The sequence below is a fragment of the Anser brachyrhynchus genome (genome assembly GCF_964034855.1).
Source record: "Anser brachyrhynchus genome assembly, chromosome: 28".
NCBI classification, from domain to species: Eukaryota; Metazoa; Chordata; class Aves; order Anseriformes; family Anatidae; genus Anser; species Anser brachyrhynchus.
The window spans coordinates 3,323,321-3,339,604 of NC_137721.1; the positions used below are offsets into that span (position 1 = coordinate 3,323,321).

The 16,284-nt window shown below is 64.4% G+C and overlaps 2 protein-coding genes across 2 annotated transcripts; one reads left to right on the top strand and one right to left on the bottom strand.

Annotated features, from left to right (window-relative positions):
* Positions 1 to 2,021: 2,021 nt before the first annotated feature.
* Positions 2,022 to 10,401, bottom strand: UBE2Q1 (ubiquitin conjugating enzyme E2 Q1). The gene is made up of 13 exons (XM_080570318.1): positions 10,035 to 10,401; positions 9,014 to 9,118; positions 8,642 to 8,746; positions 8,180 to 8,230; positions 5,945 to 6,085; positions 5,349 to 5,433; positions 4,788 to 4,848; positions 4,162 to 4,252; positions 4,002 to 4,060; positions 3,657 to 3,705; positions 3,299 to 3,394; positions 2,876 to 2,942; positions 2,022 to 2,447 (listed from the first exon to the last, which is right to left on the bottom strand). Exons 1-13 carry the CDS (start codon positions 10,320 to 10,322, stop codon positions 2,416 to 2,418), a joined length of 1,230 nt encoding a protein of 409 aa, XP_080426444.1. The 5' UTR covers positions 10,323 to 10,401; the 3' UTR covers positions 2,022 to 2,415.
* A 449-nt stretch (positions 10,402 to 10,850) lies between these two features.
* On the top strand, positions 10,851 to 15,216 carry CHRNB2 (cholinergic receptor nicotinic beta 2 subunit). The gene is made up of 6 exons (XM_080570326.1): positions 10,851 to 11,079; positions 11,970 to 12,115; positions 12,195 to 12,239; positions 13,016 to 13,125; positions 13,248 to 14,205; positions 14,872 to 15,216. Exons 1-6 carry the CDS (start codon positions 11,037 to 11,039, stop codon positions 15,040 to 15,042), a joined length of 1,473 nt encoding a protein of 490 aa, XP_080426452.1. The 5' UTR covers positions 10,851 to 11,036; the 3' UTR covers positions 15,043 to 15,216.
* Positions 15,217 to 16,284: the final 1,068 nt, after the last annotated feature.

Below are 16,284 nucleotides of genomic sequence, written 5' to 3' on the forward strand. Positions count from 1 at the left end.
CTATGCACAGACCCCATGCAGATACCCCAGACCCCATGCCCAGACCCCGCACGCAGCTCCCCCCCTCGCCACGCACCCACCAGCTCAGCCCCAGCGCACTTGCTGCCACCATGGCTGCGGTTTCTGGGCCTGGGCAGTGGGGCTCAGCCCCATTTCTGCCAGGTGCGCCGAGACCTCTGCGGGAAACCCCGATCGGGCCCGGAGATCTGGCTGCCTGCACGGCGGGGAGCGGGGCTGTGCGGTGCCGGGGCTGGCGCTGCGCCATTCGCAGCAAGACAAGAGGAAAGGACGGGGACGGGGCAGGGGCTTTGCAGGTGAAGCCCCTCCACCAGCCCCAGGACAGAGGCTCTCCGGCTGTAGGAGGCTGTAGGAGCATCTCCCGAGGCCGTGACAGATTCCCAGCCTCGCACCCATCCGGAGCAAGGAGCGGAGCCGCTACGTTCCCCCAGGGCTTACGTCCAAGCTCAGCTCATCGCCAGCACTGCTGGACAGGGGGCGATCATCCCTCCTGCAAGGTTTAGTTAATGTTTTACTTTGTGTGGGTGCAGACATCTCGCGCCAGCCCCTACCCGCGTGTTACTGATCTACTCTGCGGGCAGGCTGGGGGCAGAACTTAAATCAAGCGGCTCGGCTGCAAAGCCCTGGTGTCCTTTGGGTGTCTGAGGAGGAAGGACAGCAGCGTTTAACCCCAGCTCCCACTGCTCTTCCACTTGACGTGAGCATGGTGACCCTTCGCCCTCTCCCCAGCCGGTTCTTGGTGCTAATGAAGCTGCAGAGGGGAGCAGAGCCCTTCGCTTTTCTCCTTGTTAAGCTTCACAAGGTCCCTGGCCGCCCACTTCTCCCTCCTGCCCTCCAGCCACGCACTTAAAACGGTCCCTGGCAGAGGCTGGAGCCGCTCCTGCAGCGAGCAGCCCTCAGTAATCCCGCTCATCGAGCATCTTTTTATTCCAGGGCTCGAAGCAGGGCAACGGGTAATGAGCAGAGCAGCTGCTGGGTGCGATAATGGACTTCTTGTGAGGCCCTTTGATTTCCCAATAACTTTGATTCAAACGCAATGAATTAATACCGATGGCCTGGCTTTGCCGCTGATGAGTCAGCTGTGCCCTACAGCCGAGGACTCAGCACCAGGAGCCGGAGCAGCCGCAACACCCAATTCCTTCCAGCAGCAAGAGCGAGGCTCGAGCAATGGGGCAGGACTGCACGACGCCTCCCGGTCATGGCTGCAGCTCAGCCCCACACCCAGCAGAGGAGGAAAAATGAAATCCTACGGAGCCGGGCTGCTCGCCGCAGGTGGATGCTGCAGGAGCAAGCCTGGAGGCAGCCCAGGTCCCAGCCCACGCTCCCTGAATTCGGTGGCTTCCACCCACAGCACAGGGACGAGGCCAGGGCTGATCGCACACAGCTGCGTGCATGCAGAGCCTCCAGAGCACAGCTGCACGAACACAGGCTTCTCCCCTCGGCACAGGGGTAGTGGGGAGAGACTGGCAAGAAGGGCAACAGCCCCAGGGTTGGCACAGCCGAGCCTTTGCTCATCTCTCAGTTTTGCAGAACACACTACTGAGAAGTTCCGGGTGGGAGCAGGCAGCCCCCAGCTGCGCAGACAAACCCCATCATCCACAGCAGAACAGGGGCCAGTGCTACAAATACTCCCCTCTCCCCTCACAGAGGCATACAAGGTTGCAGTTTATATAGAGGCTTGTTCCTGCTGTAAGAGAGGGGGCAGAAGCCCCTCTTCTTGGCTGCCCAGGAAAAAAAAGAAAGGGGTGGGGGGTTTCTCTTCCAAAAAGGTTGCACCAGCCCTTATACTTGGCTTGTTCTGGCCCATTGCAGCAGGGACACCACCAAGAGCTGCAGCTGTTCCTTTACACCCACCTCCAACACCACCCCGGGACTGGACCAGCGTGGAAGACGTTGGAGGCACATACACCACAAACTGGTTTGCTCTACGCCGCTGCCAGCACAGGGTTCAAGCCACCCAGCAGCAACACGGAGTGGGGAAAAAAAATAGTGAGACCAGTATCTTCAAATTAACAAACTGTAATTTTTCTCCAAAGATACATTTTCCATACACATCCATCATACACTGTAACAAAAAAAAGCAGTGTACATGAAATAAGAAAATAAATTAAATCCATAGCATAGGTAAGGAGGACGCTCTAGACTGGAGTAGAGTCGAAAGTTTCCAGCGATACAAGAGGCTCAAAAGTTTGTTTTAATAAGAATGCCTGCTAGCAAGGGTCCAGCAAGTGTTTTAGGTCAGTCCAACTGCTTAAACAGTTTTCTTTAGAGTTTATAACAGCCATTATTGTCCTGCAACAGGCAGAGCTATTATATCCTGGGAGAAAGCCAGAGAGGCATCGTAAGATCCAAGTACAGCATTCAGAAAATGATCAGATCGGTCCTGCGGTATCCGTGCTAACCATCTTCCTTGGGTGGTGTGTACCAGCCTGAAACAAGAACAGAGATGCACGAGGGATGCAGCTGTACAGAAACAAATGCCATACCTAGAAATAGCTGGCTCTACACCTGGGAATACCCAGCAGCACAAACACGCCGAGTCCACTCCCACGGGGCTGCGGACAAGGACTGTGCCTGTCCAAAAGGGACCCCAAATTGCCAGGGGCTTTCCCTCCCCATTACTTCACAACGCCATGTGAACAGCGCCACGCCGCCTCCAGCAACACCGAAGGCCACCAGCACCGACCTCTGGGGCCAGAGCAGGAAGGGCAGAGGGGTGCTGCAGCGTGCTCCCTGCTTTAGCAAGCAGCTGCTGACCGGGAGCATCACCGTGCTCTTGGTGATCTCTGACTTGGGGCAGAAAAGCCTCAATCCAGACCAGCAAAGGGAAAGGCAGCCCCTGTCCCTCAGGCCTTACCATTCTTCTCATGGATCTGAACCAGGGACTTGTAGGACTGCTGTGCTCTTGTCAGGCTGTACTGATTCTGCAAGGGAAGCCAGGGTGACAATCAGTCCGGCTAGAAGCCGGCATAACAAGCGAGCCATCTCACAGGCCTCCCCGCACCAACTGCGCTGCCACAGAGCTGGTTGTCTTCTCACCTGCATCTGTTCCCCTACCAACCACTTCCCCAGTTCCCTTACACAAGGCCAGAGGGGATTTCCCACATGCCTGCCCTTCCCTTCCCAAGAAAAACTCCCTGGGCTACAGCACACCCACAGAAGCCAGCCCTTGCGCTGGGCTCTCGGGATCCCAAGCGCCTACGAGCACCGCTCTGCCTTAGCTGCACAAAGCAGTCGGGGTGTGCCAAGAAGGATAAGACCCTGCCTGACCGGCCCCTACCTTATTGGCTCCAAATTGCACTCGCGCTTTCCCTTTCACCAGAGTCGCGCTGATCTGCATAATCACCGACTCGATGGAGTAGGCGCTGCTCCAGCCCTGCGGGACAGAGCGCACCAGTGAGGCCGGCACGGACAGGAGCAGGGCCCCGAGGCAGGGGAAGGGCTTTCCCGAGCCCTGCACAGGCATCGCAGAGCCACGCCAGCTCTCAGCTGCTGGCAGGAGGCGCGGGCAGCAAGAGGAGCGGGATTTGGCTGCCAGCAGCTGGAATACGAGGGGTGCGAGGCAGCAGCAGCTACCCAGGACCATGCTGGCAGCCTTTGGGCCCTGGGTCTTTCACAGGGTCACGCCTGGTACCCACCTGTTTTGTGAGTAGCTCCATGCAGATGGCACCGCCACCCAGAACATACCTTGGGGAAAGAATTGGGTAAAGTTACGCGAGAGATGGACGCGGCCTCACCCACCCAGTGCTCTGCAGATGAGCCATTTTCTCAGAGCGGATCTCTCAGGGAAAAAAAAAAAACACACGAAAAACCATCCACCAACCCTGCCTGTACTTCCCAGGAGGGTTACTACGTGGTACTACTCATACCACAAAGGTGACAGGACTGGCAGCACTCCCCAGTGGATAAACTCTTAATGAAAACCTCTCCAGAAAACAGAGCTAGAGACCCCAGAGAGGAGAGCCAGGCAAAGAGTTACTCACCCCCCAGACAGCACAGGGGACACGACCCTTACGAATGGTGGATCAAAAGGAAAGTTGTCCTGGAACAAGAGAAGGGAAGCAAAGCCATTGAGAAACATCTCCTCTGATGAGTCACTGAAGCAGGCGTGCATCAAGGATGACAGGTTTTGGGAGGCCTTACTTTAAAGGAGAAGTTTAGGAGGATGAAATCTGTTCCTTCTTTCTCTTTGAGGATCTGGAGATCGTTGTGCAAAGCGCTATCCTCGTCAACCCTGCCGAAGGAAAACCCCAGAGGCTCAGAGTCAAGGTCACGCTCATCAAGTCCGCCACGTTCCCTGCCAGTGAAGCCCAGAGCTACCGTACCTGCACAACCCGGCTGCCACGTGGGCCCTCAGGGTCACACCCAGAGGGCAGTGACAGCATGCGCTGCCAGCATTCTGCTCCTGGTTTCCAGAGAAGACCATCACACACCCTTTTTGCATGCCAGCTTAAATATAAAGACTGCCCGGCCCAAGGAAAAGGCAGCACTGGTGTCTGGAGGGTGTGAAAGCTCGGGGTTTTGCCTGATGCACCTCTTCCAGGACTCTAGGAACAGCAGACAGACTTGCAGAGCCCTCAGATTATCTCATCTGTCTCTGGAGATGTCTCCTCCTTTCTGGTGCACGGACAGCAAGCAAGCTGCCCGTGAGACTAAGAGGCTAACCCCCGCCCTGCCAGGTGCTCCCCTGCCCTGCTCGCTTCCCCCCGGCTCATGGGGATGTTTTGGTCCCACCACCAAGATCCGTGACCCCAAGCTGTGTCACCTACTTCAGGATTTTGACGTTCCAATCGTACAGGCTGTCATTCACTAGTTCAACTGCATAGTATCCTGCAAGGCAGAGGAGAGGTGTCAGCACAGGAGGAACGGACAGGGGGCCGAGCCACCAGCTGGACTTCAAATCCCCTGCAGCACCACCTCAGCCTGGCACGGGCTCCCCTTGGGAAAGGGCAGCCTGATGGCAGCAGTTTTTCTGTGGCTGCTCCTTCTCCCAAGCCCTGGGGAAGGGGTATGGGCAACACGGCCCACAAAAGCCCGTTACATGCAGCAGGGTGGAACAGCTGAAGGCATCAAAAAACAGCTTCTGCCTCAGAAGCCCTCCCACCCACGGCAGGCTCCTCACTTCCATCCAGCACTGACAGGGAACGGAGACCATAAGGGGCTGCTCTGCTCGCTTTTGAGCCACAGCAACCCAAGGCCCGAGATTCCCCCCGCAGCAACACCACAGAGCAAAAGGATCCAGCTCCAAGGCCCCTCAAGTGCTGCCCAGAAGGAAGGGAAAGGTCCCCACAACCAGCAGCCCCCTCCCTCCCGCTCCTCGCCACACTTACCGCCCTTGAAACTTGGTGATCGGTAAATATCCCTGAGCTCCTTCATTAGCCGGTCAGTGGCCTGCACAGACCCAGACACTGCACCCTGCAAGGAATCGGGGGCTGCACTGTTACACTGCTCCCACCACGGCCGCAGCTGGACGAAGCGAACGCCCAAACTAAACTTCCCAGCCTCTAAACCAGACCTCGCTGCGCCCCCACCTCTCTCAAGTTTTCCCCTTTCTCCCCGCAGCAACTTCCCTTGCCCCGGACGAACACGCCCCAGGTGGTGCAGCTGCAGCAGGAATACCTCCCTGCCCCCTCAGCCGCAGGAGACCTCAGCCCAGGGGTACAAAAGCACAACCCACCAACCTTCTCCAGGACCCAGGGCGAGACCCAGCTCCTGGGAATCCCAAATCCCGGCTGCCCTGCGTGGCACCGCTGCCTCAGGTGCACCGGGCTCGCCTGAAGCCTGGTGGCACTCCTCCCACTTCTCTGCGTAAGCCTCACCCACCCCTGAGCTGCTGCTGCACCTCTGGCCAGAGCTGGCCCCTTTGATTTGGGGCCCTTGGGTCCCTCTGCTTCCCCAACCCTCCCGCCCTCCAGGTGACACGTACATTTAAGTAATCTTGCCTCTGGTTCTTTTTTATTTTCTCTAAAATGGCCAGGTTTTCCTTCCCAATGCCTTCATCCTCTGTTTTCTTCCCATCTGCTGGCTCTTCCTCTTTCATCTCATAGTGGTCCAAGTCCTCCGTGTCCTGCGAAGGGGAGAGGTGAGCTAGCACGAGACCCACCTTCACTCCTCCCCGCTCCGAGCGGCGTAGGGACGAGGTGTCCTGAGCCCAGGAGGATTCCTGGTGCCCATCTGCCTCCCCAGGAAACCCCAAGTGCAGACACCGGGGTGGGAGACACGAGGGCTCAGTGCGAGGCCTGGGCACGCCCCATGAAGAAGTTTCGGGCCCCGGGCCCCGGCAGCCCTCCTGTGCCAAAGCCAACAGGCGGAGAGGCGCACTTCCCTTTCCAGATTTAAATTGGGCTCCTACAAGCTCTTTGTTGGCTGGATTCTTCTCTGCCAAGTCTCACGCCTGTTCATAATTAGCCGCTAATCCTACACATGCTCCCCGGCAAGTCCCGTGGAACTGCAGGGTGCTGCATCTCGGCAGGGGCAGGGCTCGAGCAGCCCCGTGCCGCTTTCTGGGCGCCGGAAGACGGCGTGGCACGAATATCCCCGCTGCGTGAACAAGCTCCCAACGCAAACGGGTCACCAGAAGCACGGAAAGGAGAGACTCGCTCACACAACTCACAGGACATTCTTCCCCTCCAAGAGAGGCCACGTTTCAGGGCGTACCCAGAGGCCCTTTTCCGGTCAGCTCAGCTCTCCCCCCTCGCAGCGAGCTCCTGATGCTCCCCCAGCAAGGGCGGAGGATCAGCCCCTCGTCCCCTTCCCCTGCGCTCACCAGGCTGACGTGCACAGGGCCACCGATGGCAATAATCAGCAAAAAAAGAGCCGCAGCAACCAGCGGCTGCTGCAGACAGTGCTCGTGCTGCGCGCAGCCACCGTCACCGCGTCAGCACGCGGGGTTCGGCTGCCTGCAAGCGGCTGCGGACACGCAGAGCTCCGGCGCTGGTCTTAAATCCTCTGAGCAAGTGTTTACTTCGGCCTCTCTGGGCTGGCTGCTGCTATTCTGGGGGAGCAGCGTTTCGGGAAGGGCTTTGACATTTTTAGATCGTCACACAGGGAAATAGATCCTCCTAGAAAATCCCTCGAGTGGATTAACCTGTGTAACGCATCCCTGCACCAGGGCACGGCTCCGCTGCTCCGCTCTTCCAGCGCGGGCCAGCAAATCCCGCTGCTCAGCGAGAAACCTTCGCTCCGAACGAGAGCGCTGTCTGCCGCGCGACGCAAGACGTTAGCAGGGAGCACAAGTGGGAACGCTCGCTGCTAATCCTCAGATCCCGAGGATTTCTTTTCCAGCTCACAGGAACGTGACAACTTACCCGCCGCCACTTTGCCGGGAAGCGGCAAGCCTGCAGACAAGCGAGGTTATTCGTGGTAACGCTTGGAGCCGCCACGTTTTCCCCGGGGAGCCTCGCAAAGGCTGGCCTTGATTTAACAGGCCGTTACCTTCGCTAAAACCCCGCCAGCTGCTCCGCGGGCGGCTGCCAAGTGACCTGCCCCCAGGTTCCGCGGTGCTGCTGACGAGGTGCACAGGCCTCGCGCGCCCAAGAAGAAGTGCACCGCGAAGTGTCACCATGGAGATTCAAGATTATTCCACCCACTTGTAGAGATCTCTAAACCACAAACCAAACAAGCGAAGCCTGTGGGTTTTGCAGCGTGATATTCTCAGCCTGCAGTGAAGAACGGCCTCCTCTGCCTCTCCCGGTGACTACGCGGCTCGCACCCCGAGCCGTCCCACCTAATCCTCTCTGCGGGACTCGCTGCGGCGCGATTCCCCCGTCAGCAGTGGGAGCTCAGCCCCGCACACCTCTGACATCAAACTGCTGCTGAGGAAACCTCGGACTCTAGAGCACAGCAGCACAAACACAAATTGCCCAAGGGGCTCCATCCTCACTTGCTCTACCTGCCGTCAGAGGCTGCGGCAGCGTCCCTGCGTTTTGTCAACGCACTGCTCCCACCCGGGGCTCCAGACCCAGGTCCCCAGCAGCAAAACGCTGGGAAAAATCCAGCTTCTGAGCCCAGCTGGCTTCAGCGGGCTCTATCCTGTCCGCACTCCGCCCGTTCCTCCCACACTGGATCTCTGTGCCTCAGCACCTTCCATCAAGGCAGCTCACAGCAAGTTGCTGTGCTCAGCTCTCGGGCGCGCGCCCTCGCGCAGCGAGGAGACGCTTACCTCTGGCATCTCTTCGTCTTCCTCTTCAGAGGACACCTCTTCCTGCGTGCTCTGCGAGGACAAAAGGACAGAGACTGCACCGTTAGCTTCCCCTGGCGATGCTCCCCTGCCTTCCGCAACGCTTCCGAGGCAGGGATTTACCAACAAGCAGAACCAGGTTAAAAGCAGAGCAAAGCCGAGGACCTTTACAGGCACCCGCCGCAGAGCGGCTGTACAGGAACGAAGGGAGGGAAGCAGCAAGAATAAATCAGATGAGTAACATCTGAGGTGTCAGTCCGGGGGGACAAAACCCAGACCCCGAGCCGGCCAGGCAGCTGCACTACCAAGGAGGGGATTCAACCCCAGGGAGGGGAGAAAAACCCCGCACCCGCCGCGCCCCTCCTGCAGCGTTAGGAAGCCGCAGCCTTTAAAGCGAGGGAGCTCGTTCTACCATCTTAGAAAACCTCGTCCCACGTTCCTCACCTGGTCTGCCGGCAGAGGCTGGTCCAACATTTCGACATCTGGATGCTGGGGGAGGTTGTACAGTTTGCACAGGTCTGAGATTATTCGCTTCAGGTGCTGCAAAAGCTGCCCGGAGAGCAGACGAGTGTCACGGCGACCCCGAGACCTCAGCCACCCTCAGCGCTGCGACCGCTTCCCCTCCCGAGCGAGTGACGGCCCCCCGAGAGCTCCCTCCTACACCGCCCCGCTCCAGGAGAGTAAAATCACCCGAGGGAAGTCAGAGCCGCTCGGCCCCGGTTTCCTAAGCCCCTAAGAACCCCGGGGGCTCAGCGTAGGCGCTTGGGAAGCAGCCGGCCCCTCGGCACCCCCTCCCCACGCAGCTCCCCCCCTCACCAGCGTGTTCCCCTTCCTGACTTCCACCAGCCTCTCCAGGATAGCTGCCAGGTTCGGATCGTCCGACTCCACGGACCAGATCGGGGGGACAGCTGGATAAGACTCCTAGGAGGAAGGAGAAAGCGTTGGAGCCACCGCAAACCGCCCCGGTCCCACCACCGTGGCCAGCCGAGGCTCGGCACCGCTCCTCCCTGCGAGCCCGGGGCAGCTCGATGGAACGAGGGGAGAATTTCGGGGGGAATTTCGGCCGTCCCGGCGGCTCCCGGAGCGTTCGGGGGCTGAGAACGATTAACGCGGGCCACCGAGGGTGCTTCAGGCTACTGCAGGGGCTGCTCGCACCGCAATCTGCGGGCCGAACGCTGCGGGAGGCTGGCACGTGCGGTGCCCGACGGCCACGCAGGTCGCTGCGCCGAGCCCGGGGCCTGCCGAGGGCTGCTCGGGGCAGCGCCGCCGCCTCGCTCTGCGCCTCCGTTTGGCCCAAACCGCCTGGGAACGACGGAAAAAGGCTCCCGGGGACCCAGCCGGGGCAGAGCGGGGGGGCACCGGCTGGCGTAAATAACGGGCTGCGGCAGCAGGCACCTGCCCCGAGGCCCGGCAGCGCCCCGAACCCAAAACCGTGCCCCCAAACCGCGCCCCAAATCCGTCCCCCGAGCCCCGGGGCAGCAGCACCGCGGGGCTCAGGCCCCGGGGGGGGTCCCGGTGCCCGTGCCCCAGCTCCCTGGGGGCAGGAGACGGAGCTGCTCCGGGGAACTCCCCCGCACCAGGGGGCCGCTGGCCGCAGGACCCTCGGTGCACCGGGTAACGGCCGCCCCGGCTCGCTCCGTGCCCCACCGGCAGCGACACCGGGACGGCACTGCGGGGGGGGGGGGGGGGCCGGGCCCGGCACCGGGCCGGGCCCTGCGCATCGGCGGCGGTTCCAGCGGGCCGGGAGCGGCCGCCAACGATCGCAACGACACCGCGGCCTCCCGGGGGCCTCCCGGGGCCCTCCCCGCTGCCCCCGCGGCCCCCCCCCGGGGCTCACCGTGATGTTGCAGTGGATGCGGACGGGCCCCGGGGGAGGCCCCCGGGAAGCGGAGCCCCCGGCGCGGGCCCCCGGCCCGGGGACGAACTCGCAGCTGATCTCGTCGGGGCAGGCGCTGCCGATGCGGAACCGCTCGTGGCCCCGGTGGAAGATGGACTCGAGCAGCCGCAGCTCCCGCTTCAGGAGCCGCCCGGCGGGGGCCGCCGCCGCCGCCCCGGCTCCGCTCCGCCCGGGCCCCCCCGCCGCCGCCTGCGACCCCGCCGCCTCCTCCGCCCCCGCCCGCTGCATCTTCCCATGGAGGGACCCGCTCCGCCGCCACCGGCCCCGGGCCCCGCCGCCGCCGCCGCCGCAGCCCCCGGAGCCGGCCCAAGATGGCGGCGGGACGGCCCCGCTCGCCGGAAGTGACCCCTCCCGCCGCCACGGGAAGGGGCGGGGCGGAGCGCCGGAAGCGCGAGGAGCGCCAGGCGGGGCGGGCGGCACCGCGCCGGAAGTGACGCGCGAGGAGGAGGCGCGCACCGGGAGGGGGCGGGGCGGGGCGGGGCGGGGGGGGCGAGGCCCCGCCCGGCGGGAGGAGGGGCGCGGGAGGGTCACGTGGTCCCCGGGGAGGGGGGCGGGGCTTGAGGAGGGGGCGGGGCCTGGGGTCCCGGTTGGGGGGGGGGGCCCGGTTCGGAGGGGGGCTCTTGGGGGGGGGTCCCGGTTGGGGCGGTCCCGGTTGGGGCGGTCCCGGTTGGGGGGGCCCCGCCCGGCCCCGCCCGGCCCCGCCGGCTCGGTGCCCCCAGCCCCCCCCGCCGCTGTCTCCGCCCTCCCCGGTGTCCCCGGCGGCGGCGGAGCGGCGCGGGGCGGCCCCGGCACAGCTCCCGGCACCGCCTCCCGCCCGGGGCCGCCCCGCCCGGGCCGCCGCCGCCGCCGGCTCCAGCACCGCGGAGAGCGCGGGCAGCACCGGGGACAGCGCCTGGGCACCGGCACCGGCACCGGCACCGGCACCGGCACCGGGCCGCCCCCATGGCGCTGCTCCGCGTCCTCTGCCTCCTCGCCGCCCTCCGACGTAAGTGCGGCCGGGCACCGGCACCGGCACCGGCACCGGGGGAGGCGGGGAGGGGGCTGCACCGGGCCCCGGGACGCGCCACGGCTCCGCGCAGCGCCGCGGCGCCGGGGGGGGGGGGCTCCGGGCCGACGCCGACCCCCGGCCGGCCCCGCCATGCCGGCGGGAGGGGGCTGCCCCGCGGCACCGGGGGCGGGGCGGGGCGGGGGGGACCCCCCGGTGCTCCTGGCCCTGGGGGCAGCGGCACGGCCCCAGCCCTGCGCCTGCAGCCCTTGCACGCCCACCCCGTTACCCCGCATCCCGCTGCGCTCACCCCGTTTACACGCTCGCCCCACTGCACGCTCGCCCCCATTGCACACTCACCCCGTTTACACCCCCACCCCCTTACACCCCCACCCCATTACATTCACCCCATTTACACCCTCACCCCCATTTACATCCTCACCCCATTACACCCCCACCCCACACAACCCCACCCCATTACACTCACCCTGTACACCCCCACCCCATTACACCCCCCCACCCCATACACCCCCATTACACCCCCACCCTGTACACCCCCACCTGACTGCACTCACCCCATATGCCCCCACCCCATTACACCCCCACCCCGTTACACTCCTCACCCCATACACCCCCATTACACCCCCACCCCATACACCCCCACCCCATTGCACTCACCCCATACACCCCCACCCTATTACAATCACCCCCTTGCATGCACCCCATACACCCCCACCCCATACGCCCCCACCCCATCGCGCCCCCACCCCATACGCCCCCACCCCATCGCGCCCCCACCCCATACACCCCCACCCCATACACCCCCACCCCATACGCCCCCACCCCATCGCGCCCCCACCCCGCGCCCCGCCGCCCGCCTCGCCCCGCAGGCAGCCTGGGCACGGACACGGAGGAGCGGCTGGTCGAGTACCTGCTGGACCCGGCGCGCTACAACAAGCTGATCCGCCCGGCCACCAACGGCTCGCAGCTGGTCACCGTGCAGCTCATGGTGTCGCTGGCGCAGCTCATCAGCGTGGTGAGTGGGGGGGCTCGGCCCCGGCCCCGGCCCCCGCACGGCACCGGGCGACCCCGTAACCAGGCCCCTCTCTCCGCAGCACGAGCGGGAGCAGATCATGACCACCAACGTCTGGCTGACCCAGGTGAGGGACCCCCTGCCCCGGGACCCCCTGCCCTGGGACCCCCTGCCCTGGGACCCCCTGCACCAGGACCCCCTGCCCCGGGACCCCCTGCCCTGGGACCCCCTGCCCTGGGACCCCCTGCACCGGGACCCCTGCACCGGGACCCCCTGCCCTGGGACCCCCTGCCCTGGGACCCCCTGCACCGGGACCCCCTGCCCCAGGACCCCCTGAACCAGGACCCCCTGCCCCAGGACCCCTTCCCCGCGACCCCCTGCCTCGGGAACCCCTGTCCCGGGACCCCTGAACCAAGACCCCCTGCCCCAGGACCCCCTGCCCCAGGACCCCCTGCCCCAGGACCCCTGCCCCAGGACTCCTGAACCAGGACCCCCTGCCCCAGGACCCCCTGCCCTGGGACCCCTGAACCAGGACCCTGTGAACCAGGGGCCCCTGCACCGGATCCCTGCACCCTGCCCGGGACCCCCCCCCTTGCAGCCTTCCCCCCGGACCTCCGTGCACCCTGATTTAGGACCCCCGTGCCCCCTGCCCTAGGACCCTCCCCATTTCCCTGCCATGGGACCCACACCCCCCCTGCCTGGGGACCCTGTGCCCTTTCCTGGGACCCCCCCGATTAGAAACCCCTGTGCTCCCTGCCCTGGGACCCCCAGCCCCCCCGGATTCCGGACCTCCATGTCCCCTTCCCTTGGACCCCCCTGTGCCCTGGGACCGCCCCCCGTCTCCTGGGACCCCCCCATGCCCCCTGCCTGTGGTGGGGCCGGGCTGAGCGCGGGTGCCGGCAGGAATGGGAGGACTACCGCCTCACCTGGAAGCCGGAGGACTTCGACAACATGAAGAAGGTCCGCCTGCCCTCCAAGCACATCTGGCTGCCTGACGTGGTGCTCTACAACAAGTAGGTGGTTTTTTTGGGGGGGGGAGGGGGCCGTGCACACCCCAACCCTGCCCAGGGCACGGGGTGGTGCCGCTGCACCACTGGGGCAGGGCCAGGGCTGACAGCGCATCCCTTTGCCCTAGCGCCGACGGGATGTACGAGGTGTCCTTCTACTCCAACGCGGTGATCTCCTACGACGGCAGCATCTTCTGGCTGCCACCAGCCATCTACAAAAGCGCCTGCAAGATCGAGGTGAAGCACTTCCCCTTCGACCAGCAGAACTGCACCATGAAGTTCCGCTCCTGGACCTATGACCGCACGGAGATCGACCTGGTGCTGAAGAGCGAGGTGGCCAGCCTCGACGACTTCACGCCCAGCGGCGAGTGGGACATCGTGGCGCTGCCAGGGCGGCGCAACGAGAACCCCGATGACTCCACCTACGTGGACATCACCTACGACTTCATCATCCGGCGCAAGCCGCTCTTCTACACCATCAACCTCATCATCCCCTGCATCCTCATCACCTCCCTGGCCATCCTCGTCTTCTACCTCCCGTCCGACTGCGGCGAGAAGATGACGCTCTGCATCTCCGTCCTGCTCGCCCTCACCGTCTTCCTGCTGCTCATCTCCAAGATCGTGCCGCCCACCTCGCTGGATGTGCCGCTGGTGGGCAAGTACCTCATGTTCACCATGGTGCTGGTGACCTTCTCCATCGTCACCAGCGTCTGCGTGCTCAACGTGCACCACCGCTCGCCCACCACGCATACCATGCCGCCCTGGGTGCGCACCCTCTTCCTTCACAAGCTCCCGGCGCTGCTCTTCATGAAGCAGCCGCGGCAGAACTGCGCGCGGCAGCGCCTACGCCAGCGCCGGCACACCCAGGAGCGCGCCGCCGCCACGCTCTTCCTCCGGGCTGGCGCCCGCGCCTGCGCCTGCTACGCCAACCCCGGGGCCGCCAAGGCCGAGGGGCTCAACGGCTACCGGGAGCGGCAGGGGCAGGCGCCGGCCCCCCCGGCCCCCTGCGGCTGCGGGTTGGAGGAGGCGGTGGAGGGCGTGCGCTTCATCGCCGACCACATGCGCAGCGAGGACGATGACCAGAGCGTGAGTTGGGGCAGGGCTGTGGGGTGCGCGTAGAGCTACGGGGTGTACGGAGGGCTGGGAGGTGCACGTGGGGCTGTGGGATACAGGCAGGGATATGGGGTGCACATGAGGCTGTGGGGTGCACGCATGACCGTGGGGTGCGTGTGGTGCAGCGTGTGCGTGCTGGTGCCCGGCTGCACCGGGGGAAGGGACGTGCACTCGTGCACACCACCACCAGGAACGTCCCTGCCTGGCCACATCCCTGGGGCTCCTTGCGACCCCGTTCCTGGCCCCAACCCCACTGCTGCAGCCCCTTCCCCAGGCCCAGCAGGATGCGGCTGCTCCAGCCCTGGATCCCGGGAGGGCTGACCCCATGCAGCCGCCGCAGCAGCACCGTGAGGCTGCAGATTTCAGCGCAGGCGGTCCCGGCCGGGGCTGCTCAACCCCCAGCTCAGCTCAGCGGCGAGCTGAGTTTTCGGGGCTCAGCAGAGGGGCTGCCTCGGCAGGGCCCCGGGGCTGTGCCGTGGGCTGGCAGGCGGCCCCAGGAGCCGCAGTGCTGAGGGTGCAGATTCGGGGCTCTGCAGAGCAGCGAGGAGCTGAGCCCGCGGGGACACGGGCAGCGAGAGCAAAGCTGGTGCGAGGCAGCTCGACCTCGGGGCTGACCGAGTTTCTCCCGGCCCCGTGCAGGTGAGCGAGGACTGGAAGTACGTGGCCATGGTCATCGACCGCCTCTTCTTGTGGATCTTTGTCTTCGTCTGCGTCTTCGGCACCGTCGGCATGTTCCTCCAGCCCCTCTTCCAGAACTACGCCACCAACTCCCTGCTGCAGCTCGGCCAGGGCACCCCCACCTCCAAATAGTGCCGGGGGCCACCCGCCCTCCCCGCCAGCCCCCAAGTGCCAGGGGACAGCGGGGGACAGCGGGGGACCGTGGGCTCCCTGCCCGTGTCCCACAGCGGAGCCAGGTGGGCAGGTCCTGGGGCTGGGCGCTGGGCTCCAGGCAGCCACTGCAAACCAATAAATACTCTCACAGGAGGGGACTGCTTCGTCTGACTTTCATTTCATCCCGCACCGCTCCCCAGAGGTGCTGGCACAGGGCAGGTGAAGGAACGGGATGCGGGCAGGGCTCCCCCCCCCCAAGCCAGGTAAGAGGCTGGGGGGGATGACGCGCTGGAAGAAGAAAACCAAAATTGCCAAGGGTTGGAGCGTAGTGGTGTGAAAACAGCTCCTGGGGAAGCGTCTGACTCCTTCCCACGTCCCCATTTTAGCACTGGGTGCTCCCAGCATCTCCCCTGGCGCTGCCCAAACCAGGGTGAGGGGCCCGAGCCCTGCACCCCTCGGGGCTCCCTGGGGCTGCGCTGATGCAGCAGCACCGGGAGGAGGCTGAGGCTGCTCCGGCTCCCCACGGTGAGTGCACTGGCAGCAGGACGCTATTTTTAGGTCCGACCTGGAGGCATGGAGAGGGCAGCGAGCGCGGCAGTGGTGCCACCATCCCCTGCAACAACCCAGGCTCAGCCCACTGAAACCAAGAGCAGCCCTGAGACGAGCTGCAGTCGTGCTTTATTTTCATTTTATTTTAAATCGTGCAGAGTTCGAGGCCGAGGGTCGCAGCACGGGGACAGCCGCCCCAGCTGATCCTGCTGCAGCAGCGCTTCCCGGGCTGGCACTTGCAGGCAGGAATTGGCCTCATGGGGGAACATTTTAAATTGAGTGTTTTCTATAAATACCACTTATCCTCTGTGCAGCCAGGGAGCAAGGAGCAGACAGTGACCAGCAGCGCGTAGCTCTGGGGGAAGCCGCGCCCCAGAAAGGATTTAAAACCCAGACGTTTCACCCAGCCAGAGAAACCCCCGGCTGCTGGAGTCAGTGCTCTTCAACCCCCTCCTCTCAGGGTGCTCCGTGGTACGTACGGGGCAAGAGCCCCACTTAACGCAGCGGGCAGGGGGTTTGTCATGCTTTGCCTCACCTTTGGGGTGCAGTTCTGGGGGAGCACAGGCCAGGAGGACAGAGGGAGCAGAGACCCACACGACCCAGTGAGAGCCCAAGGGGGGGAGGAGCCCCTGTCCCCCAGCCACAGCACCCAGAGCTGCCAGCAGGATAACA